The sequence below is a fragment of the Ovis aries genome, chromosome 5, assembly GCF_016772045.2.
Source record: "Ovis aries strain OAR_USU_Benz2616 breed Rambouillet chromosome 5, ARS-UI_Ramb_v3.0, whole genome shotgun sequence".
Lineage (NCBI taxonomy): Eukaryota > Metazoa > Chordata > Mammalia > Artiodactyla > Bovidae > Ovis > Ovis aries.
This window is the reverse complement of record NC_056058.1, coordinates 10,666,443-10,689,821: the sequence shown is the minus strand read 5'-3', so window position 1 is coordinate 10,689,821 and position 23,379 is coordinate 10,666,443. Positions and strand designations below refer to the sequence as shown.

General features: G+C 52.7%; 1 protein-coding gene across 8 annotated transcripts in view; it reads right to left on the bottom strand.

The window, feature by feature from the left end:
* CACNA1A (calcium voltage-gated channel subunit alpha1 A) overlaps positions 1 to 23,379 on the bottom strand; it is a 373,308-nt gene that overhangs the window by 11,527 nt on the left and 338,402 nt on the right. For 5 of the 8 annotated variants that reach the window (XM_060415385.1, XM_060415383.1, XM_060415387.1 and 2 more), the window contains 7 exons: positions 17,320 to 17,436; positions 16,891 to 16,956; positions 16,601 to 16,716; positions 14,466 to 14,616; positions 10,728 to 10,855; positions 9,343 to 9,439; positions 5,941 to 6,046 (listed from right to left, as the gene is read on the bottom strand). In XM_060415385.1, coding sequence (XP_060271368.1) covers positions 5,941 to 6,046; positions 9,343 to 9,439; positions 10,728 to 10,855; positions 14,466 to 14,616; positions 16,601 to 16,716; positions 16,891 to 16,956; positions 17,320 to 17,436 — 781 coding nt within the window. Of the gene's footprint in view, positions 1 to 5,940; positions 6,047 to 8,403; positions 8,501 to 9,342; positions 9,440 to 10,727; positions 10,856 to 14,465; positions 14,617 to 16,600; positions 16,717 to 16,890; positions 16,957 to 17,319; positions 17,437 to 23,379 lie in introns of all 8 variants that reach the window. The other 3 variants (XM_060415384.1, XM_060415386.1, XM_060415389.1) reach the window with 2 other exon arrangements.

Genomic DNA, 23,379 nt, shown 5'->3' with positions numbered 1-23,379 from the left:
TCACTCTACACACCCCTGGTGAGCCTTCTCTGTTGCAGGATCCGTCTCATGCACGTGGCAACATTCACGAGCTTCTCTTGGGACTTCCCTGGTGGTCCAGTGGTTAAGACTCCATGCTCCCAAAGCAGGGGGCTTGGGTTCAATCCCTGGTTGGGGAACTAACATCTCATATGTCACGTGGCCAATAAATAAATAAAACATTAAAAAAAAAGCCTCCCTGGCATGCCAGGTACCATAAAGGCCAGCCCACTTCCAGTTTCAACAGTCAAAACTGTCTTCAGCCTTCCCTGGGGTGAACTGCCGGCACCCAGATAGGAAGGTTTCTTCTCTGTAGGGTATTGAAGGCAACGGGCGAAGGAGGTGGTCAGATAAGATGGGGGCTCCTGCTACCATCTCTGTGTTAATTTGGTCTGTTAGAACTGACAACAATTTCTATTCGTTCATCAAAAGCTTCCGCTTCTGCCATATGCTCCTTAATATGAAAAGTTGCTCAGGCTAAAAAAGAAAGCCAAAACACAAAACCAAAGCTGTCTTCAGACATGGCCAGTGATCTCTGGAGGCAGAATCATGCCTGGCTGAGAACCCCTGACTTAGAGTTTAAACCCCTGACCAGGATCCCCATCCCCTGACCCTGCTTGCTCTTTTCTTTCCACAACATTTCTGGCCTTTAAACATGTAACATAGCCTACCTATTTACAGCAGCCTATTTGTTTGTTGCCTGTCTCCCCACAGCCCCTTAGGGCTGGAGGTTCGTCTGTCCCTGCCTGCCACGACCCACTTGCTGAGCACAGGGCTGGGCACACAGCATATGCCCAATGGGGCTCTCATTCAGTGAGGTGGTAGTAACACAGGCAGGTCAGATTAATGCTGAGCAGGGCCCTGTGGGACACCCAGGCACAAAGGCCTTTTTCCTTCCCCTTGTCTTCTGGGCAAGATTCCAGCCTCCTTGACCTTTCCTGAATTCCAAAGGGTGGATTCCAACAGTTGCTAATCAAGGGATCAGCAGCCAGGAAATCCCCTGAGGCAAGATTAAAGGGGCTGGAGACACTCATCAAGATTAGGAGAGGGCTCCCATTATAGCTCCGGAGAAGGCAACGGCAACCCACTCCAGTACTCTTGCCTGGAAAATCCCATGGATGGAGGAGCCTGGTAGGCTGCAGTCCATGGGGTGGAGAAGTCGGACACGACTGAGCAACTTCACTTTGACTTTTCACTTTCATGCATTGGAGAAGGAAATGGCAACCCACTCCAGTGTTCTTGCCTAGAGAATCCCAGGGACGGGGGACCCTGGTGGGCTGCCGTCTATGGGGTTGCACAGAGTCGGACACGACTGAAGCGACTTAGCAGCAGCAGCAGCAGCCCATTATAGCTCATTTGGTAAAGAATCTGCCTGCAGTGCAGGAGACCTGGGTTTGATCCCTGGGTTGGGAAGATCCTCTGGAGAAGGAAATGGCAACCCACTCCAGTATGCCTACCTGGAGAATCCCATGGATAGAGGAGCATGACTCAGCATCTAAACCACCACCACCACCTGAGACCCTGCACACACTCTAATGTTGTCAGCAATCCCACCCTTTCAAAACTTTGCAGAACTTTTGTTCAATTGCTAGGCTGTGTCCAACTCTTTGCGATCCCATGAACTGCAGCACGCTAGGCTTTCCTGTCTTCCCCTATCTCCCGGAGCTTGCTCAAACTCATGTCCATTGAGTCGGTGATGCCATCCAACCATCTCATCCTCTGTCGCCCCCTTCTTCTCCTGCCCTCAATATTTCCCAGCATCAGAGTCTTTTCCAATGAACTGGCTCTTCTCGTCAGGTGGCCAAAGTATTGGAGCTTCAGCATCAGTCCTTCCAATGAATATTCAGGATTGATTTCCTTTAGGATTGACTGGTTTGCTCTTCTAGCAGTCCAGGGGACTCTCAAGAGTCTTCTCCAGCTCCACAATTCAAAACATCAGTTCTTTGGCACTCAGCCTTCTTTATGGTCCAACTCTCACATCCATATATGACTATTGGAAAAATCATAGCTTTCACTAGACAGACCTTTGTTGGCAAAGTGACATCTCTGCTTTTTAATACACTGTTTATGTTTATCATAGCTTTTCTTGCAAGGAGCAAGCATCTTGTAATTTCGTGGCTGCAGTCGCCATCCACAGGTAATTTATCCTAGCAATGGGATTTATGGTGGGGGTCTTGAGCCATGCGGTATCAGTGTGACCCCTAGAGGGGCGAGAGGCTGAGCAACTGAGGTCAGCCAGGCTTACATTTGACTTACATGAGACTAATTCTCAATAAATATGCTAGAGTCAAAGTTCAGGTGGACTTGGGTGGTTGACAATGCTTCATACATGTTGTCACACGTCATTGCTGAAAGATTTGTGCATGTGACTCCATTGGGAGGGAGTGGAAGCTCCCTCTTGGTCTCTTTCAGACCCTGTCCAGGTGCCTGTTGCCTTTGCAGATTTTAATCTGTATCTTTTTGCTGTAATAGACCACAACTGTGAGTAAAACAGTTCTTCTCAGTTCTGGGTTCTATCAAATCACTGAATCCAAGCCTTTTTTCTTTTTTTGAATCTTGGTTTTGGGCTATCCTGGGACTCCCAAACACAGGTTCTCCAGAGGAAAACAGCAGCTGGGATACAAAGGTATTATGTAGGGGCTTCCCAGATGGTGCTAGAGGCAAAGCCCCTGCCTGCTGATGCAGGAGACATAACAGGTGCAGGTTCGATCCCTGGTCAGGAAGATCCCCTGGAGGAGGGAATGGCAACCCACTCCAGGATTCTTGCTTGGATAATACCATGGACAGAGGAGCCTGGCAGGTTACAGTCCATAGGGTTGCAGAGTCGGACGCAACTGAAGCGACTTTGCATGCATGCATGTACCAAGAGTGGGTGCACTGTTAGACCCATTTTACAGGTGTGGGAACGGTAGCAGGTAGAATTCTAAAGCTTACCCTTCCCTCTCAGCAAGATTCTGCTTATTCAATCAAATGATAGTCTAGGGATTGCTATAAAAGGACTTTGCAAATGTTATTAAAGTCCCAAGTCAGTTGACTGTAAGTTTCAGAGCTGACCTAGGTGGGTCTTATCTAATCAGGTGAGCCCTCTAAAAGCAGAGCATTTTCTTGGCAGCAGAGAAGTCAGAGAGACTTGGAGCACATAAAGAATTAGATGCATCACCAGGAGCTAAGCATAAACTCTGGCAAGAAGCCAGAAATGAAATGGGGATCTCAGTCCTGCAGCCACAGGCAACTTAATTTTGCTAACACCCGAATAAGCCTTGGAATAAAATTTCCCCCAGAGCTTCCAAAGATGAGCCCAGCCTAGCCACCTTGATTTTGGGCTTGTGAGACTGCGGATGGAGAGCATAGTTGAGTCTATCTGGATTTCGACCTACATACCTATATGCTAATAAATAGGTGTGTTTTAAGCTGTTAAATTTGTGGTCATTTGTTACATGGCATTGCTAGCTAATGCATGGGCTGAGGCTCAGAGCAGGTGAGGTCTTCTGCCAAAGTTTACAATTGAGGACAGGGCAGATAGGTGGGCAAGCTGAGTCCACTTTTCCACATGATTATAAGAAAGCAGCTGCCCATGCTTCTGCTTCCTCACCTCCCTGGGTTGGGACCCAGACCAGTTTCAACCATTTGTGTGGGGACCTGGACCACTTTCTGTCTCACTGGACCAGTTAGTTGCTCAGTCGTGTCTGACTCTTTGCCATCTCATCGACTGTAGCCAGTCCACATCCTCTGTCCATGGAATTCTCCAGGCAGGTATACTGGAGTGGTTTGCCATGCTCTTCTCCAGGGAATCTTCCTGACCAAGGATCAAACCCAGGTCTCCTGCACTGCAGGCAAATTCAGTTTCAACCATGCTGATAGGCAAACAGTCTGGGGCAGGCAGAGCCACAACACAGACAGGCCCCAGGTCCAGACTAGACGCATGTGCCGAGATGCCTGGCAAGTCCGAACCACTTGCCTCTGACTTGCTGCATGAGAAAGAAATTAACATTGTGTGTCAGACAAGGGCCTGAGCCCTGACCCTTCCCCTTCTCCACTTATGCTGTTCCGAGTCTCAGCCTCACCCCTGATTCTTTCACTCGATTTGGGAGCACCTACTGCTCTCTTTACTTCGATCCCCATGCTTCCTGGCTCTAACAATGTCTGTCCTCAACATGCCCCTCCCCCTTGCCCCGCCCCCACCAGGCACTGTCTCACTGGAACCTGCTGGTCTCCCTCCCTGAATGTCCTCCTTCTGAGCAACTTCCGGCCTTGGAGCCTCCTTCCCCTCTTCTCCTCAGGGCCCTGGAAAGAACACGTGTCTGCGGTGCGGCCTTCCTTCCTGGTGACCTCTCAGGGGCTTCAGCTGGGTGCAGCCCTGACCTCTCTCTTCAGCCCCACTGAGATTTCCAACCCTCTGCTGGACGATGGACCCAGCTCCCCACCAGCGACTCTCCCAACTTCCCTCTCTTGGGTGATCCATGCGCCTCTGTCCCTGCCCTGCTGTCTCATGAGCTGCCAAGTCGCATCCAGTCTACTGTTAGGCCTCTGAAACCCACTCTGGACAGTCTACTTCAGAGCTGCCCTGGTCAAAGTGGTCGGTGGTGACCTGGTACAAAATCCATTGATCGCTCATGGTCCTCAATCTTCAGAGCTGCCCTGGTCAAAGTGATTGCGGTGACCTGGCGCAAAATCCATCGGTTACTCTTGGTTCTCGCTCTTGGTCACTCTTGGTCCTGGGCAGTGCTTAAACGCTGGAGATGTCTTTTAGGAGCCAGTGTTGCCCTGCTCTCCACCCACCTCCCTGGCCTCTCCTTTTCACTCTTTCTCGGCCACCTTTAATGCTGGGGTGGCCCCAGGCTCAGTCTTTGGGGGTCTCTCAGTTCACTCATCCCCTTGGAGAGCTCCTCCAGTCTCCTGGCTTAACACCTGTCAGCATTTGATGCCTCCTGACTCTACATCTCCAGTCAAGCCAGGAGGACTCACCATCTCACTTCCTTCAGAACCTTGGGGTGGGGGGAATGCCAGAAGTGTGAATTGGAGGGCCCCTTCTAGCCCCCATGTCCACGTGTCACTGTCAACACCAATGTTTTGCCCTCCCTTGGACCCAAACCTGCTCCTCCCGTCTCTTCTCTCTCAGGCAACTGGGGCTGGGTCCGTCCTTTAGTTGCCGGGGCCCCACGCTTTGGGGTTGGCCTTTACGCTCTTTCTTTAAGCTCCACATCCATCCATCAGCAATCTGGTCGTTTTGACTCCCAGGAAATATCCAGAATGTAAATAATTCATATGCCTTCCTTCCAAGCCCCTATCCTGTGTTCCCCTGATTTATGTCAGGGGTCCTTCTAGCCCACGGGTCTACCCTGGTGGCTCAGATGCTAAAGCATCTGCCTGCAATGCAGGAGGCCCAGGTTGGATCTCTGTGTAGGGACGATCCCCTGGAGAAGGGCATGGCTACCGAATCCAGAATTCTTGCCTGGAGAATTCCATGGACAGAGGAGCCTGGTGGGCTACAGTCCATGGGGTGGCAAAGAGCTAGACACGACTGAGTGACTGACACTTCCACCTTCTCCTAGCTCAGGCCTTTCCACTGTGGCTAGAGGGAGCTGAGCCTGCCTCTACTCACGAGACAGCGTGGCGCCCCCATGCGGAAAGTCCAAGTCAGTGCAACACAGCTCAGGGTGGGGTTGCGGAAGGGATCTGCACCCGCTGGTCCTTCTGCCCGCAGTGCTTTCTCCCCAGGTATCCACGTGACTCCCTCACAGCTTCCTTACGGAGGTCTCCCCCTGCCCCCTGCGGAAGTGTCAGTGTCTTCCAGGCTTAGAGAGGTGTCCCGCACACGGATATTTGCTGAAGCAGGTGAATCTGCCAAGTCCTCTGAAGCCCTGGCTCCATCCACCCCGCGCCCCCCCCCCACCTCCGCCCAGTTCCCCTTCCTGGCCTTACCTTTGGCAATTTTGATGTCCAGGGCCGTGCGGATCAGAGCCATGAGGGTAGAGTTGAAGTGGACGGTGTTGTCATCAGCGACGGGCAGATCCATCCGCAGGAGCCTCTGCACAAAACCAAAGGCAAGGGCAATCATTCCCAGGGACCCCTCCGCGATCCCGTAAGCCAGACCCACCCTACCCGGGGAGCCCCAGGAAGAACTCTGAAGGCAGCGGCTAGGGTGCCCCCCGCCCCTCAGGTTACCTGTCCCAGCGCTCCATTTCCTGACTGCCCCCGGTGACCCGTAGGGGGCGCACTGGGGACTCGCCTATGCTGCCCCTTCCTCACCCGCCTACTGGACCCTAGAAGCGGCATTTCCAGGGTTGGCCCGGATCCTTGCCCTGCCCCAGAGTTCTTCTGGACAGCTCCGTTCCATTCTGACCCCAAAGAAGAAGAGCACAAGCCAGATCGCAGCAGACATGCAGCAGCCAGGCAGAGGGGCCCATGGCCACAGCCGCTGGGAGGGCCGCCGGCTCCCCACCCCCGCCCCCCGCCCCCCGGCTCGGCCCAGACCAGACCAGGTGGGCACAGACCACATCATTCCTCCGAGAAGCGGCAGGCAGGCGGCTCCCCGACTACAGATGGGGCGGGCCCCTCTCAGACATGCAGTGAGGCCATGCCACACAGAACGGCGGACGGGGGCGCATGCAGACGGAATCTCGAGACTCATTCATAGCTCCGTGGAAAGTGTATCTCAGGGGCATGTCCGGGTCTTGGCTTTTTGTGCGATGGCATGGGGAAGGGGTTGAGAGGGTGTTCCCATGGCCCAGGGAAGAAAAAATTCCCTGTATCCCAGGCAGGGGCTCTGTCCCCCATGCTTGGTGGCATGGGAGAAGACGCTGGGCTGGTGTGCACCAGCCCAGGACGAGGTGGCATGGAGATGAAGATTGATGTCCACCGGAGCAGACACGGGGAAGCACAGAGTTGGAGACGGGGATGGGAATGGCAAACTCAGAGCAGAAGACAAAAGGTGGGTTGGGGCAGGGTGGTGAGGGAGGCGGTAGACAGAGAAACACACTGGGCCACTGTGCACAGCGGTGCACTGCACAAACGGCTCCCCGTCTCAGAAATCATGGATTCGTGTTTAAATGACACCTTCCCAGCTGACAGTGGAAAAGTATCGGGTGGTCCCCACATGGGTGGATTCCAGTATTTTCCCCACAGACGGAGTGTTCTGTGGAAAGGACGCTTGTTTCGAATTGGCACCAAGGCGCTTATGAACCCGTGGTGGCCCTGCACAGAGACCAAGAAGGAGAGGGCACTCTCCTCTCTCTTGCACACGCTCACACACACACACCGACACTCAGCCAAGCAGAGATTGAGATGGACAACAGGACAAGCAGAAAAGGGACCAGTGCAGGGAGGGCTGGTGGGGGAAGGAGGGGTGCCCAGGGGGAGGAGGAGGAGTAAGGATGTGGGGAGGTGGTTACGCGACACAGGAGGAAGTGAGGTGCACAGAAGGGGAGGAAGGATTCTCAGACACAGCGGGGGCCAAGGTGGGATAGGAGAACGGAATGATGGGACCATACTTTTTGGAGGGGTTGACTGTCAAAGTCATCCCCTGAACTCCGTGTGGATGAGTTGTGGGGAACAGAGCATCTGTCCTTGGGTGCCAAGGGAGATTCCGGGACAGGGGTCTAGAGGGGTGGCCCGGGCCAGCCGCCTGGCGGCTCCTTCAGCCAGCATGCACCACCCCCCAGGTCGGCCATGGTGCCTGCCCGCCCCAGGCCCCCGCCAAGGCAGCGTGCATGGCCTGCGTCAGGGTGCCACGGTCCAGGGGTCCAGCTGCGGCCCGCCTGCCCACTCTGGAACAATGGAGAGGCATGTTGGGGTGTCTTGGAGGAAGATGGGTGGCTTAGGGACAGAAGACTGGGAAGCAACTCCAGCGGGCAAGGAAGAGGGGAGAGGCTCTGGGTGCTCCCCGGAAGGTCTCAGATGCCCCAAGGCCCTAGGTCAGAGATCAGCTTCAGGTGTGTATAGGGGACCATGAGACCTGGGGGCTTGAGATATAAAAGGTGGGGCCCAAGCCCCTCTCTGCAAGGTGCCTGCCCAGGTCTGGGCAATGGGGGCCACTCTGGGCTCAGCGGCAATACCACCTCTCAAAGTGTTTGTGTCCAATTTGGTTCCTGGGGGACCAGGTGCGAGGGGACTTGGGGGCTCCCCCCCCTCCCCACCCCGGCGTGTTGGCCATAAGAGAGTCTCAAAACACCAAGACACACTGATCGGAAAGGACGGACACAGGAAACTGCTTAGAATCAAGGGACGGTCAGGATCCATTTACTTGAGGAGGAAAGGGGAAAAAAAGAAAAAAGAAAAAGGAAAAAAAAGAGTAACGCTGGAAAAAGAGACTCGGCTGGCTGTTCCTGGTCAGCACTGAAAAATCCCCAGTGCCTGGACGTCGGTGGTTGGCAAGGGTTAAACTACCTTGTAAGCCACTCTGGCCGGACACTTCTTCCCCAGACCCAGGGGCGGAGACATGTGTCTCAGCATCTGATACATGTCCGGGTAAGGCATGCGGCCCCTGGCAGCACCGAAAACAAAAAATGGAGGTGGGAACGGAGAACCAAAGGAAGGGTGGGTGGAGGGAGGGGAAGAAAAGGAAGGGGAAAAACCAAAGGGGAAAAAAAAAAATCACACGAGCCGAAAAAATAGACAGAGAAAGATGCAGAGAACAATAAAAGAGGTGTTTCAAATAAATAAAAAAGAGGAGAAAAAAATGGGAGAGGTAGTTAAAAAATATTATTTCACTGCTTATGAGCAGGGAGAGAGAGAGAAAAGAGAAAAGTCAGATTCACTTTTGACTCTGAGCTCTAGTTCTGGTGGAATGTGGATAGAATGGGCAAGGCGGGGGGCGGGGGGTGCCTCTCACTCAGAAGGGTCTGGAGCAATTCTTTGGTTTGGTGTCATTTAAAAACCTGGGTCAAGTTCTCTGGTTTGGCTGAGGCTGGTCTCTGAGGGGGCCTAGATGGGGAAGAGGGGCCACAACAGTGGGAGAAGGGCTGGGGGCTTCGGGAGGCAAAGGGTGGAGAGGGAGAGAGTGGAGGAGATGGTGGGGGGGGGTCAATGCAAAGTTACGGTCCCCTCGGATGTGTCTGATTTTGGGGTGCCGTTGAGACCCCGGGATGGGCAGCTTCAGCTAAGAGCAAGCAGAAATGGCTGAAGGGAACGGAGAGATAAACGTTCCATGCTTCGTCAAGTCTACGTGACTGCATTCTGTTGGCTAAGAGAGTTTTCTAGTTTAATGCAAAAGAGAGAGATGGCTCTGTTTTTTAGATTATATATATATATATGAAATATATATATCGAAGAACCCCAAGCCACACTCATTCCATGGATGCTAGCAGGTTTTAGTGGAAATCAAACCTTGCAAGCAACCCTATGAGGACATTTCTTGCCTAAGCCGAGAGGGGGAGATATTACGCGCAATAAACTGTACATATCCTTATAATGAATCCGACCGCTGAAAGGAGAAGAGAGGGGATTAGTGGAGGCATGGGGTCAAGCTGCATCACACTGGCTCCCTGTGCTCATAAGTGAGGTCACGATACCAGGGCCTGGGAACCCCGTGGCTTGAAGGAGTGAGGGAGACATAGGATGCATAAAGGTCCCTGAGATGGGCCCAGACACTTGCAGACCCTGGGGGTGAGGGGTGGGCAGAGGGTTTTGTGTGGAGTGGGCTGGGAACTCTGGGCTGGGAGAACCTCCCCCAGGGCTTTCTCTATCTCCCTCCTCCACAATCTACATGTCTACACTGGGGGATGGGGGGTTCGTGGCATAGAGGACAGGGGGACAGCATCCAACTGCTGTGACCTAAAATCAAAAGAGGAAGAGTTAGGAACCAGCTGAAAGTCAAGCCCCAGCCCCGTGGCTCACCCCAGCCTCTTGGTCTCATGGAGGACTTGTCTGGGGCTGTAAGAGTGGCAAGGATTGATCCTTCCCTGCCTTTCTCATGAGGCCTTCCCTCCAGTGCTCAGGCTGCTGAGGGCCTCTATTTAACTCTTTCTTAGCCCCCAAGCTCAGCCTGAACTAGAATCTTCAGTCTGTGGTTGCTGGGCTCTGAGCATCAGCATGGTACAGCCGAGTGTCCAGCAAGGGCTTGGTGCTGAGAAGGTACTCAATACACTTTAGCAGGGTGGAGATCACTCTTGGGAACCATCACCTGCCAACTAGGAGGGGGCACTCCCCTGCTCATGGAGATGGGAGCGCTTACTCCCTTCATGATCATGAACATACAAGGACCACCAAGGCTCTGTGTTCTCTCCCCTGGCCTTGTGTGACCTCATGTTCCAGGGTCCTGGAATCCCAATGGGAGCTAGATTCTGCCACTCTGATCTTGTAGCTAATTCTGTCTCCCAAGGGAACTAAACCAGCCCTTCTCCCCATACTCCCAGGAGAACTGAGGCTGAGAGGCCTCTGGCTTCCTTCCTGGGGCCTAGTTAACTTGTTCTCACCATCCGGAGGCCTCACAGTCAGGGACAGGAGAGACTCACAGGAGATGAACTCAAGGTGGAGTCTCTCCTTCATTTCCCAGAAAGCCTCGGTTATGGGCAGCGGTGGTACCCAAATCATTTAATTCAGGATGTGCAAGGGTACTGATTCTCATCTCTTTTCTTTTGCCTGATCCTACTGAAATCCCTGCTAGCTTCCCAGGGAGACAACAGCCTAAGGTCTGGAGCCTGACCTAGACTATGCTCCAGTACCAGAGAAAGGTGGGTGATGTGGTTGGAGGATTTGGGGTGACTGCTTACCACGCTGCAGGGTCATACTCGGCCCAGACACGCACGTACTCATCCAGGTGGTGGGGACCCAGGATGGAGGAATCTCGGGTGAGGTACTCAAAGTTGTCCATGATGACGGCAACAAAAAGATTCAGCATCTGTGGGGACCCCAGGGGCCAAGATGGGGTTGGGGAGAGCGAGACACATCCAAACACATATACACAGAGGCCCAGAGGGAGAGAGGGAGGGAGATAAAAATGGGAAAAGGAAGTCAGAGAGAGAGATGGGGGGGGGGAGATAGAGGAAAGATACGTGCTCACAGACGGAGCCCAGAAACACAGATGTGGAGAAATGGAGATGGGGGAGAGAGTCAAAGGCAGAGGCAGAGAAAGAGACCAAGATTGATACAGTTGGAGAGAGAGGTGGAGAGGTTATGTGACATAGGAGCCAACTCCAAGGGGACCGCCATGACCCCAAATCCTCCCACACCTGACCCCCAACAAGACCAAAATGCATACTCCATGGACCAGAACCTTATCATGTCTCCATCCCCAGCATAAAGTAATTCCTCAGCAAATATTTCTTGGATGGGCGGATGGACGGACGCACCTTCCTGCCTTCATCTGCCTCTTGTGGCAGCCTGTCACATGCTCTTCTAGCCTTTAGTACGTGGGGAGCTCGCATCAGTCTCGCCTCCAGCCCTTTGTAGATGTTGCTCTCTCCGTGGACATCCTTTTTCTCCTTTTAAGTAATAGCATCTGGGGAACCCGCCCCCGCTTTATACTTATATGATGTTGTTGGATGTGGCTGGCTTCAGAGGTGGTGCTCACATAACCCAGGCTTGTGATTGGTTAGGGCGGGGCACGTGACCCAGACTAGCGCATGGGAGACGTCCTTGGGATTTTTGCAGGCACTCTGGCAGCCATCTTCCCTCCGCAGGAGAAAGTCCGAGAATAAAGCCAGTGTGGAGGAAAACAGCAAAGAGGACAGGGTCTGCTATTGCCCGGACCCAGCCTCATCTGGACTTTCCAGCGGTATAGGTTAGTGCACTGGGTATTTCACTTACATCAGTTTCAGTTGAATTTCTGTTACTTGCAGCCAATTTTAAAGTTGTTTTTTTTTTTTTTTTTTTGATGAGGACCATTTAAAAGTCTTTAGTGAATTTGTTACAATATTGCTTCTGATTTATGTTTTGGAATTTTGGCTGCAAGGCATGAGTGATCGCAGTTCCCTGACCAGGGATTGAACCTGCATCCCCTGCATTACAGAGGTGAAGTCTTAACCACTGGACTACAAGGGAAGTCCCTATATGCAAGCAATTTGATCAATATGTGATCTAAGTCCTGCACACCATCCCTGAGTGCCCCTCAGGGGGAGAAATCTTCCTTCTCTCACTCTGTCTTCCCTATCAAACCACATATCAGATTATACTGCTACTGTCTGCTGACTTGTCTGCTCAGCACCCCTGCAAACTGAGAGAAACGTGTTCTCTCCTTATATCCCCAGTACCTAGCATAAGGCCTGGCACATAGTAGGTATTAAGCAAATGTGCAGATGTAAACATAGGAGGTGCTTACTAAATAAGCTGTATTTCTAGGTGTCCCTAACTTCAGTTCATCATTTCATGACACTAATTGAGCACCTACTGTATGCCAGTCCCTGTCCAGGTGTTGGGGATGCAGCAATGAACAAAACAAAAACTCCTGCCTCTTAGGAGCTGATGGTAGTAGATGTCTTCCAGGGTGCCTGCCCTTCCCAGATGGGCTGTAGTATGAATGTGTCTCCATATGAACCCACAGCTACTAAGACAATGGTGGCTATTTGACCAGGAGCTAGGATGGCCCATTCAGACTCTCTTTTGGGAATCTGACACTGGGCAATGGTCCTTGTGAGCCCTGGAAGCTCAGTGGTAAAGAAATCGCCTGCCAGTGCTGAGACGTGGGTTTGATTCCTGTGTCGGGAAGATCCCCTGGAGAAGGAAATGGCAATCCATTCCAGTATTCTTGTCTGGGAAATCCCATGGACAGAGGAGCCTGGTGGGCTACAGTTCATGGCATTGCAAAAGAGTTGGACACAACTTGGCAACCAGACAACAGTGGACCATCTAGGTCAATGGCTGTTGACACTGGGCTCAGGGTGGGTGGGGGATGCTTTGAGACCTAGGCTGCAAGTATCTCAATGTGAGGCTGCTGGTCTGAAGAGGGTGGATGTGTTGGGCTTTTGCTGAGAGATACTGGTGCTTGGGCTGAGGTCTGAAAACAATAGCTCCCATACTCCTTGGGCAGCTTACATCCTGCCAGCAGGAGCTACGGGTGGGAGGGAGGCCAATCTGGGGAGGAGAGACTAGGAGGAGAAGAGACTCCTTCTGCTTCCCACGTGGCTCTGTGTTGTGGACTGAACTGTGTCCCCACGAGATCCATTCAAATCCTGGCCCCCAGTTGCTGCGAATGTGACTTTATTTGGAAAAAATGGTCTCTGTACTCTCATCGTCACACTGGATCAGGGTGGGCTAAATTCCATATGACTGCTGTCCTCATAAGAGGCAAGTCTGGACACAGACACATGAAGACGACCGTGTGAGGACACAGCCAGTGACAGGGGAGATGCTGCCTCAAGTCAAGGAGCACCTGTGGCCATCAGAAGCTACAAGGGGCCAGGAAGGATCCTCTCCTAACTGCTCTGGAGGGATCATGGCCCTGCCAGCACCAGGCTTCTAGCCTCCAGAACTGTGGCAGGGTAGATTTTTGTTGTTTTCAGCCATCAAGTTTGTGGTTCTTTGTGACAGCAGCCATGGCACGTTGTCTTGTTCAGGGGCAGCATACAGCTACGGTGCCAGGGCAGGGATGCCAGTGGTGGCTGAGCTGGCTGTCAACACCCTCTTTTCCTTTTAATATCCCAGCCCTGGCCTTCCTGCTGCAGTTAATCCCTGGTGACTTCAGCGTTGTCTGTTTGCCCTTTCAACCCTGTGTAGCCAATCCCTACATTAAATCCCCTCTGCCTGAAATACCTAGATAGTTTCAGTTCTTCTGACTGTGCTCAAACCATTCCAGGAAGAGTGGAAAACAAAAAAGATTTGCTGAGATGAGACCCCAGAGAGAGTGAGAGAGAACGACAGAACAGGATGGAGGTTCCTGATACATATATTTTCATTCCTGGTTCGTTTTTGCAGTCTTACAGTGAGTTATAGTCTCAGGTCTGAGGAGATTCCTCCTTTTAACAAATTCATCTTTTACTAGTGAAAACCTTTCAATTTTTTTGCAAAGCCCCACAGCCTCCTGAGAACGTTCACGTGGCTGACTCTTTCCTGCCTCCTGATCACATAGAGGAAGGCACACACCTTTCAGAGGGCAGGTGGGAGTCTCCTACAGCTCAACTAGATGGGACCTGGGGAAAGCTCTGAATCTCCATTAGTTTTTCTCTCAGCATACACAGCAGGTCAAAAAAGGGGGAGATTCTGCTCCCTCCTTCAGGGGACACTTGGTAATGTCTGGAGACATCTTTGGTTGTCACAGCTGGGAGAGTGATGGGGCATGAGCTACTGTCACCTAGCGGACCAAGGCCAGGGATGCGAGCAGGCACCGAACAACTTTCATCGGACAATGATCCAGCCCCCAATGTCACGAGTGTCATGGGTGAGAAACCCTGGTTAACCTAATCATGGACTGGTCCAGAGAAGTCTTGGAGGTAAAAAGTGTGTGACAGCCACATTCCAGAGAATTCACATCCCTGAGGTCTAGGAAGCTGTCCTACACATGTCCACGGACTCACCAGAAATGAGCAGAGGAAGATGAAGGAAACGAAGTAAAAATAGGCAAATTCATTGCCGCATTCGTGAGTCAGGATGCCAGAGTTCTTATCACAGGGCTTCCCGCTGAGGCAGGAAAGCATGATGTTGTGCCAAGCCTCCCCAGTGGCACTCCTGAGGGGAGAGAGGGGGCATCAGTGACGTGGGTATGCAGCCCTGGACAACCAACACTCACTCCCAGGGAGGCAGGGCGCTAAGGTTAAACACTTAAGCTCTGGAGCTGGACTGATGTGGGTTTGAGTCCCAGGTAAATCACTTTTTTTTCCTCTTTGAGCCTAGAGACGGGGGGAGTTCTCATGCTTGGCTGTGCATTACAGCCCAAGGAGAATGTTTTTTAAAAATGCTGATGCCAATGCCCCCCACTCCCACAGACTTGGTATTAAAGTGACTTGGCTTGGAGACACAGGTATGTTTTAGAAACTTCCCTCTCTCTAGGTGACTGTCATTTCTTATTTCTTCTTCCCTAGGTTACTCTGCTCCAGAGTAACCTTGGGTTCCTTGTCCTCCAACATGACAGCTGTGCTCCTGCCTCAGGACCTTTGCCCGTATCATGCCCTCCACCTGAACTGCCCTTCCCCAGATATCCACATGGCTCCCTTCCTCAACTATTCTGTTCAAATATCATCTCCTTCAAGGGAGGCAAGACCTATTATCCCTCCGTTTCTTTCTTTTTGTTATTAAATGAGAAAATACTTGTGACAAAATATACATAAATATTATAATCTTAAACATTTAAGTGTATAATTCAGTGGTAATAAGCACATTTAGATGAATGTGGAAGAACTGATGCTTTTGAACTGGGTGGTGTTGGAGAAGACTGAGAGTCTGTGGTGTTGGAAAGACTCTTGAAAGTCCCTTGGACTGAAAGGAGATCAAACCAGTCCATCCTAAGGGAAATCAGTCCTGAATATTCATTGGAAGGATTGATGCTGAAGCTGAAGCTCCAATACTATGGCCACCTGATGTGAAGAACTGACTCACTGGAAAAGACCCTGATGATGGGAAAGATTGAAGGCAGGAGGAGAAGGTGGCAACAGAGAATGAGATGGTTGGAGGGCATCACCCACTCGATGGACAAGAGTTTGAGCAAGCTCTGGGAGTTGGGGATGGACAGGGAAGCCCAGCGTGCTGAAGTCCATGGGGTTGCAAAGAGTCAGACAGGACTGAGTGACTGAATGAACTGAAGCATGTTTAGAATGCTGTGCAACCATTAGCACTATCCATCTCCAGAACCATTTTATCATCCCAAGCTGAAAACTTATATTCCATTAAACACTACACTGCTCCTCTTCCCCAGCCCCTGACAATATTGATATTGAATCGTTTTTTCCCTAAGAATTTGCCCATTTTGGGTACCTCATATAAGTGCAATCATACATTACGTGTTCTCTCATGCCTCCATTTCCCTCTTAATCTTATAATATCCTCTTTCCCTCATAATATCCTTTATAATTCAGTTCAGTTCACTCGCTCAGTCATGTCTGACTCTTTGTGACCCCATGGACTGTAGCACACCAGGCCTCCCTGTCCATCACCAACTCTCTCTTGAGCTTGCTCAAACTCATGTCCATCGAGTTGGTGATGCCATCCAACCATCTCATCCACTGTCTTCTCCTTCTCCTCCTGCCTTCTATAATTAGATTACTGATTGTCTGCCTCCCCTATGGAAATATAAGCATCCAGAGGGCAGAGAATGTTGTCTCTGCTTTGTTCTCAGTATTTACAATAGTAAATAAAACAAGTGCTCAATAAACCTCTGATGAATGAAGGAAGGGGCCCTAAGTGCAATCAGAATTAAGAATCAAGCCTCAGCGGTCTATGCAGAATCTGTAAGACTGTTTCCTCATCTGTCACGTGCAGTTGCCAAGAATCCCTTGACAGGATGCTCAAGAAGATTCTATGAGATAATCCCTGAAAAATGCCTTCATGCTTGCATCTCAGGGCTTTCAGCTTCTGCCCTGTTAGGGTCCTTGGGCCACTCCACACCCACCCCAAACCTCACTGGAACAGGAGGAGGAGGGCACACCCCCACCGGAAGAGAAAGACGAGGACACGCCCACCACCGGAAGAGAAGGATAAAAGCGTGCCCCTGCCTCACCGGAAGAGAAGCATGAGGGCCTGGAAGAAGGTCCGGAAGTTATTGTGCTCAGTGATTTGGAATTCATCTTCATCACTGTCCTCATCCTCCACGTCGATGCCGATATTGCCAAACACCTGGGGAATTAGATAGTGATGACTAGGGGTGGCAATGGGTGCCAGAAGCTTCAGAAAAACTCCACTTAACCTACAGTGATGCCTCTCTGAACCGGGCTCCCCTAACCCACCCCTGCCTAAGCGGGGTGGCCCTCCTTGGGAGTGTTCTCGGAACATTCGGGGGCTGGCACTCACCTGCATCCCAATGATGGCGTAGATGAAAAAAAGCATGGCAATCAGTAGACAGACATAGGGCAGGGCCTGGTGGGAAGGAAGGCAATGAAGAATAGTGCTGGGCGCCCCTTACCCATGCTGTTTCCCTCACTGGTCCCAGTGCTCAACCCCTGCAGGTTGGGTGGCCGCATGCTGCCAGTGGTGCCAGGGATGGTGGGCATCTTTGGTGGCTCTGGGAGATTCCCTTTGGAGCCCTCAAGACATACCGGGGGCAGGAAGTTAGAAAAGAGTCCTGCATATAACACATTCCCAGTAAGGTGTATGATATTAATAAAGGCATTTCCACATGATTTCTAGATTCAACCAGAGCAGGCAGGGGGGTGAGGGGGGGAAGAGATCCTGATTTTTCTTCTTAGCCTGGCAGGGGCAGGGGCAGGGGCAGGGGCTCACCTTGAAGGACTGCACAAAGGTCCAGAGAAGAATTCGGATGGTGTAACCCTGACGGAGGAGTTTGATGAGCCGGGCAGCTCGGAAGAGGCGGAGGAAGCTCAAGTTGATGAAGTTATTCTGGGGAGATGGAGAAAGAGGGGTGACCATTCACCCACCCCCAGGGGCTCAGAGCTGTCACCACTCACAGAGGCCCCTACATGAAGCCAACCAACAGGAAAAAGCAAGCCAGACCCCAAATAAGGAGGGAGAGGAAGGAAAGCACTATTAATGCAATGGTGCCGAGGAAAAAAAACTCAAAAAAATGAAGTAGGGGATGGGGAGGAGAAAGGGTGAGAGGGAGGAAAAGGCATCAACTCAAAAGCATAAACCCTCCCTGCCAGCCCCACCCGCAAAGGGGAAAGGAAAGAAAAAGGAAGGAAGAGAAAGGAATGGGGGTGGGTGGGGTGGGGAAGAAATAACAAAAGAACAAGGAAAGAAAATATATCCGAATCATCCAATCAGGAAAAAAATCGAGATGGTTTTTGTTTCTCCCAACAACCAAATGCACTGAGACGATAGGACACAAGCGGGTCAAGTTGCCGAATCCATCACACGTGTACGATGCACAAACACCAGGGCGGGGTGGGGGCAGCCAGCACGCTCAGGCCTGGTGGACATGTGCGGGTTCCGAGGGCATGTTATGCTCCGGGCCAGAAATGCATCTGTCGTGGGACTCACCGGGCACCCTGCCCTGCCGAGCTGCCCACCCGCTCCTGCCCGCCCTGACCTCACCCCACGGCCAAGAGGAGCAGCTGCTTGAGCCAATCGGAGAAGCGGAAGAGCATCTTTTCTTACCCCCTTGGCGAGCGGGAATGGGGAGGACGGGAGGGAGCTGGGGCTGTTCGGCTGCAGGGCGAGTCCTCGCTGCCCGCTGAGTCGGAGAAGATGCATTTGGGGCCCTTTCCCCCCTCTCAGGGATGGCTTCTCAGCTTCTGGGACTGGGCGGAGTAGCACGGGACCAGGCCTGCGGGAAGCAGGAAGTACGCAGCGCCCGTGGGTGGGTGAGCTCGCCGTCAGCCCAAGTCCACCGAGGGGCCGGTGCTGGGGGCCGGGAGGTGAGGCTGTCCCTGCCCCCAGGACCTCCCTGGGTGGACCCTGCCTCTGCTCAAAGGCCCCCTGTCTAGTCACTGCCTCTAGTTCCTCCCTCCCGAGCCAGAACCCCGGGTGGGGTTGGGGGTGGGGTGGGGAGACAGGGCTGCTGGGTCTCGGTGACTAGATGGTTCCCACGTGACTGTGCAGGGGCTTGCCTGCTGGGGCTTCAGGGGACGCTGTTGGGGTACCAGAGACTGGAAGTCATGCATGGACCAAATCTGGCCAAGGAAGCTTATTGTTGGGCCCAAGGAATTTTCTTTTAGAAATTAAAAATAGTTGCCCATTAAAGTCAGAGTTTCGCCCTCAAATCTGCCTTTTGGGCCACCCTGAGGCTGCATCTGCTGGTAGCAATTACTTGAGGCTCAGATATGGCCGCCTGCCTTGAAGCAGGCCACGTGTCCTCCAGTTCACCAAGGTTCCTGCATCCTAGAAATGGAATTGGTTTCCTGGCTTCTGATATCTGCCTGGGGACCAGAGGCATTTGTGGTATGAGGCATTTCAGGCAGGGCCAGAAACCACTACTGATCAGTGGGTTGGAAGCAGAGGGGCCACCAGGGGACTTGGAGAAGCTCTAGATAAGGCCATGTAGCAGTGTTAAAACTGGCCTAGCCCTCACCCCACAAATGGCACAGGGGTGGTCCTTCAGGTTGCCCCCACAGTCACAGCAACCCTTTTGGCCTCAGAAGTCTGGACAATGAATTGTATGGGCAATCTATCTAGTGCTTCTTGGGGGTTTCCCAGACACTGGATCTAGCTAACTCTGGCCTGGGAGATGAGAGGCAGGAATGGGAGGGGTGGTTCAAAGAATTTCTGAAGATGGCAAGAGGCCTCTGGGTTTGCCAGAAAAGTCTAGGATGCTCTCTGGAACATATCAGTTGACCCTTAGGTAGACATTTAGGATGGAGGAGAGGTGTGGGGCTCCTACCCTGACCACACTGGGCCCAACCACAATGAGAATGTCTTGAGTGCCTCAAATAAACCCTCCCAACCCAGCTTGACTGTCACCCTCCGTGCCCTGTGGACCTGACTCCCAGCCCTGCTCGGCCACCCATTTGGGACCAGGGCCAATGGCCCAGGTGTCCCCAGTCCCCTCCCACCCACCCCCCAGAGTACGAGCCATCCCTTCATGGGGCGGGGCATAACATGTGGATTCATGCAAAGGCAGACACGCCCTGGAAGCAGCCTCTGGGGGCTCGGGGCAGAGCAGGGGGTGGGAGCTGCCACCATGCAGGAGAAGCAAGGGGGCTTTGCGGGGGATGCGTGCAGAGAGCATGCTGCCCTGCTCTGAGCCAGGGAGAGAGGAGATACAAGGGGTGGGGTGGGGTGGGGTGGGTAGGGGGTAGAGGTGAAAGAGGTCTGGGTGACAGGGCAGGGGAAGTTTCTAGTCTGCCCTCATCCATCCTTCCATCTCCCCCTGGGTCTGCATAGAGTCCTTCAAGTACCTGCAGAACTTCTGACTTCCTTCTTCCTAGTTCCATCTTTCTGTCCACAGCCGCGAAGGAACAGTCCTCTCCTCCAACCCTGCCTAGTGCTTCCTGGTTCTAGGCTGAAGGGGAGGGATGCGGGTCCTGGAAGGCTTGCTGTGTGCAGGGGATGTGAGTGCTTAGAAGGACGTGGGAACCACTGACCTCAGGGCTCCAGAGAAATCCTGCCACTTGAAGACCCCATCTCCAGCCCAGATCTTGCCTCTGGACTCCAGATCCCATAACCACCTGCCTACCTGACTTCTTCCCGGGTGCCCGTCAAGCCTACTGTGCCATACTCGTGCTCTTCCCGTTACCTGACCCTTTCCTGGCATTCCCTAACTTCTGTCTCATGGCTCAAGCCAGACTCAAACCCTCCAGGTGTCTCTGTCTACCCCCAGCCCAGACCCGACCCATCTCCAGGTCCTGGAGAGGCGCCTGCTCAGATGGCTAGTCCTCCCACTGTGCCCTCCCTCTTTCGAAGTCATCTCTCACCGGGATTCCTGGTGCTCACTTCCAGCCCAGCCCCCTGCCTGCCTCCTGCCGGCTCTGCAGCTGCAGCGTCTGGTGTAACCACACTTCCTATCACACCTCCTCTGCTCCAGATCCTCCCAGACCCCCACAACAAGGCCGAGTCCTGTCCCCTTCTGACCTCTTCACTTTTTCTAGGTCAGCCTTCCTCCACTCTTTGCTCCAGCCACAGCCTTTCACTTGAAGACCCTGTCCCCTGCATGCTCTCATCTGCCCCAGGACCTTTGCATGTGCTATCCTGGGCCTCCAATGCCCTTTTCTCCCCCTCTCCACCTTGTTAACACTCCTTATACTTCAGTGTGCAACACAGTTAAATTTCAAGTGTGTTTTGGGGCTTATTTGACCAATGCCTACCCTCCCCCCCCCCCACCGGACTGTAGGTGATGCAGTGGGGGAGGGGGCAGTGATGGTGTCTGCCTCTATCCCACCCCCCATCTGGAGCACTGACTTGGGGTTCACTAAGTGTCTAGTGGGCGAGTGCTTATGTATGGCTAATTAGCAGGGGAGAAGAGATCCTGGTGCAAAGAGGCCATTCAGGGGCATCCTTCAAAGGGGCTCAGGGGAGGGTGGGGGAGGGGTAGAGGCAGGTGGGATTTCTTCTCTCTCTTTTAAAAATACTTATTTTCATTTATTTGTTTGGCTGCACCAGTTCTTAGCTGCAGCCTGTGGGATCTTTCAATTGTGGCATGTGGGATCTTAGTTCCCTGACTAGGGACTGAACCCAGGCCCCCTGCACTGGGGGCACGGAATCTTAGCCACTGGACTACCAGGGAAGTCCCCAGGTGGGATTTAATAGAGGGAGGAGTGTGCAGTTGTGTAGGGAGCTGAATAAGTGAGGTGAGGGAGAGATGGAGACGGTGCATCCGGGGTGAGGGTGTGGGTGTGTGCAGGGTGGATGGATATAACAGAAGGGAGGGACAGTGTGTGTGTGTGTGTGTGTGTGTGTGTGTGTGTGTGTGTGTGTGTGTTTGGTGGGGGAGGATCAAGACAGGAAGACTGCAAGAGCAAAAAAGAGAAAGGGAAAGAGAGAGAGAGAGACAGCGACAAAGGGAGAGAGAGAGAAAGAGAGGAGGAGAGTCAGAGGCTGAACAGGAAAGAGCAGACAGCAGTGTGTGCAGGGACTGTGTCTGGGTGGGGGAAGGGGGACAGGAGCGGCTGCATCTCAGGGCTCCAGGAGAGGTCGTCAGCTGGCTGGCCCATCTGGAAGTAGCCAGACCTGAGTCCTGGCTCTTTTGTGTCCGCCTCACCTGAGCCTCTTCGCCCACACACTGCAGGTCCCTCAGATCTCTTCCATCAGACTTGGAGATGCACATTACTGGTCCTCAAGCCCGAAGAGCTCGTGGGCTTGGAACGGGGTGAGGGACTGGTGGAGATTTCCTGGGGCCCCGGGGCTCCGTGGAGCTGAACTGGGACAGGAGCGCTGAGAGAGTGGCTGAGGGCTCTGAGTACAGGGCTGTGTGTAAGGAATGCGTCGGAGACCCAGCCAGCCAGCTTGTCCTAGGGGAGGCGCTGCCTGGGGGCAAACCCATCCTTTTCTTTGCAGAAGACACAAACCAACCCCAACAGAAAACCTCAACTCAGAAACCCAGTAAAAACCAGAGGAAGAGAGACTGTGGGAATGAGGGGAGGAGGGGAGTCAGGAGGGTTTGGAGAGAACAACACAGACCCAGAGGGGATAGGAGGGTGCATCAGGCAATCCAGGTTTAAAAAGCCCAGGGCGTGACATGCAATGCTGATGCGAGATGCGTTCACAGTTAATGTAAGGCATTTAGACTTCAGAAAGAAGTAAGACCAACCGGATTCTAGATGCAGATGTTGAAGATGGAGGGGGAGCGGGCGGGCGGGGGCAGTTGGGGAGGCGTGTTCAGCGTTTTTTAGGTTGATTTGTAACCAGTGCCAAAAAACCAATGGGTTTCGGTTCCCGGGCGGGGAGTGGGGGTGGTGGTGGTGGGTTGGGAGATAGTCATTGGTGTATGAACACACAGACCACGTCATGGATGAACAAATGAATTTCATAGTGCATTTTGATTGGATGAGTTTTTCAGACGGCGTTGTGCCAATATACAGTTTAAAGAGCAGGCATGAAAAGAGACAAGACAAGAAACACAGTCATTATCCATCGCACGCAGGGCAAACCCACCTCACCCCAGCCACTTGGGGGCGCAGCTGAGGCCCAATGGGCCTCACACCCTCTCCCCCTCCCCCAAAACCCTGGGGACTTGCCCTCCCAATGGTCTGGCTCCCCCTGCCTCAGCCTGGCTGAACTCTGCCTTCAGACCTAGTGGGCTTACCTGGGAGGCAGAAAGGGGCTGCTGAGGGCTCTTTGCTCAGTAGAGTGACCACCCACCCCCACCCCCACCCCATCCCCACCCTGCCTCCAGGTTGGGAGTTTATCCTGTTAAAAGTAATCAAATGCCCACCCTCTATCTTTCCCACCAAGTGATTAGAATTCAGGGCTGGGGTGCTGCCTAACAGATCTCAACCCCAAGTTCATTCACAGTAATAACAGCAAGAACAATAATAATAACCACCATTCGTGAACTAATTCCTGGCTGGTTCTGTGCCAAGCACTTTACGTCAAGCAGTCTGATCTGTTCAAAGTTGCCCTCTCCTGTCCTAGAGCGTCAGCCCACTGGGGGCAGGCATTCTTGTCTGTTTTGCTTTGTCTTCGGCACCTCTACCAGTGCCTGGCATGCAGCAGGTACCTAACTGCACTCCTATAAATGCATGGGTGAATGTGAGGCTTGCAAGGGTCTGATGAGGTTGGTTCTGAAGGTCAGTCCCAAATTCAGGACGAGAAGAGGTAATATAAGTTACCCAAGGTCAAACAGCTTGTAGGGAGGGCTGTTTGACTACTACAATAGTCTTGACATCCCTGAATTGGATCCCATGCCCCATCCTTCCTTCCCACATCTTGTAGTCGGGAGAACAAGCC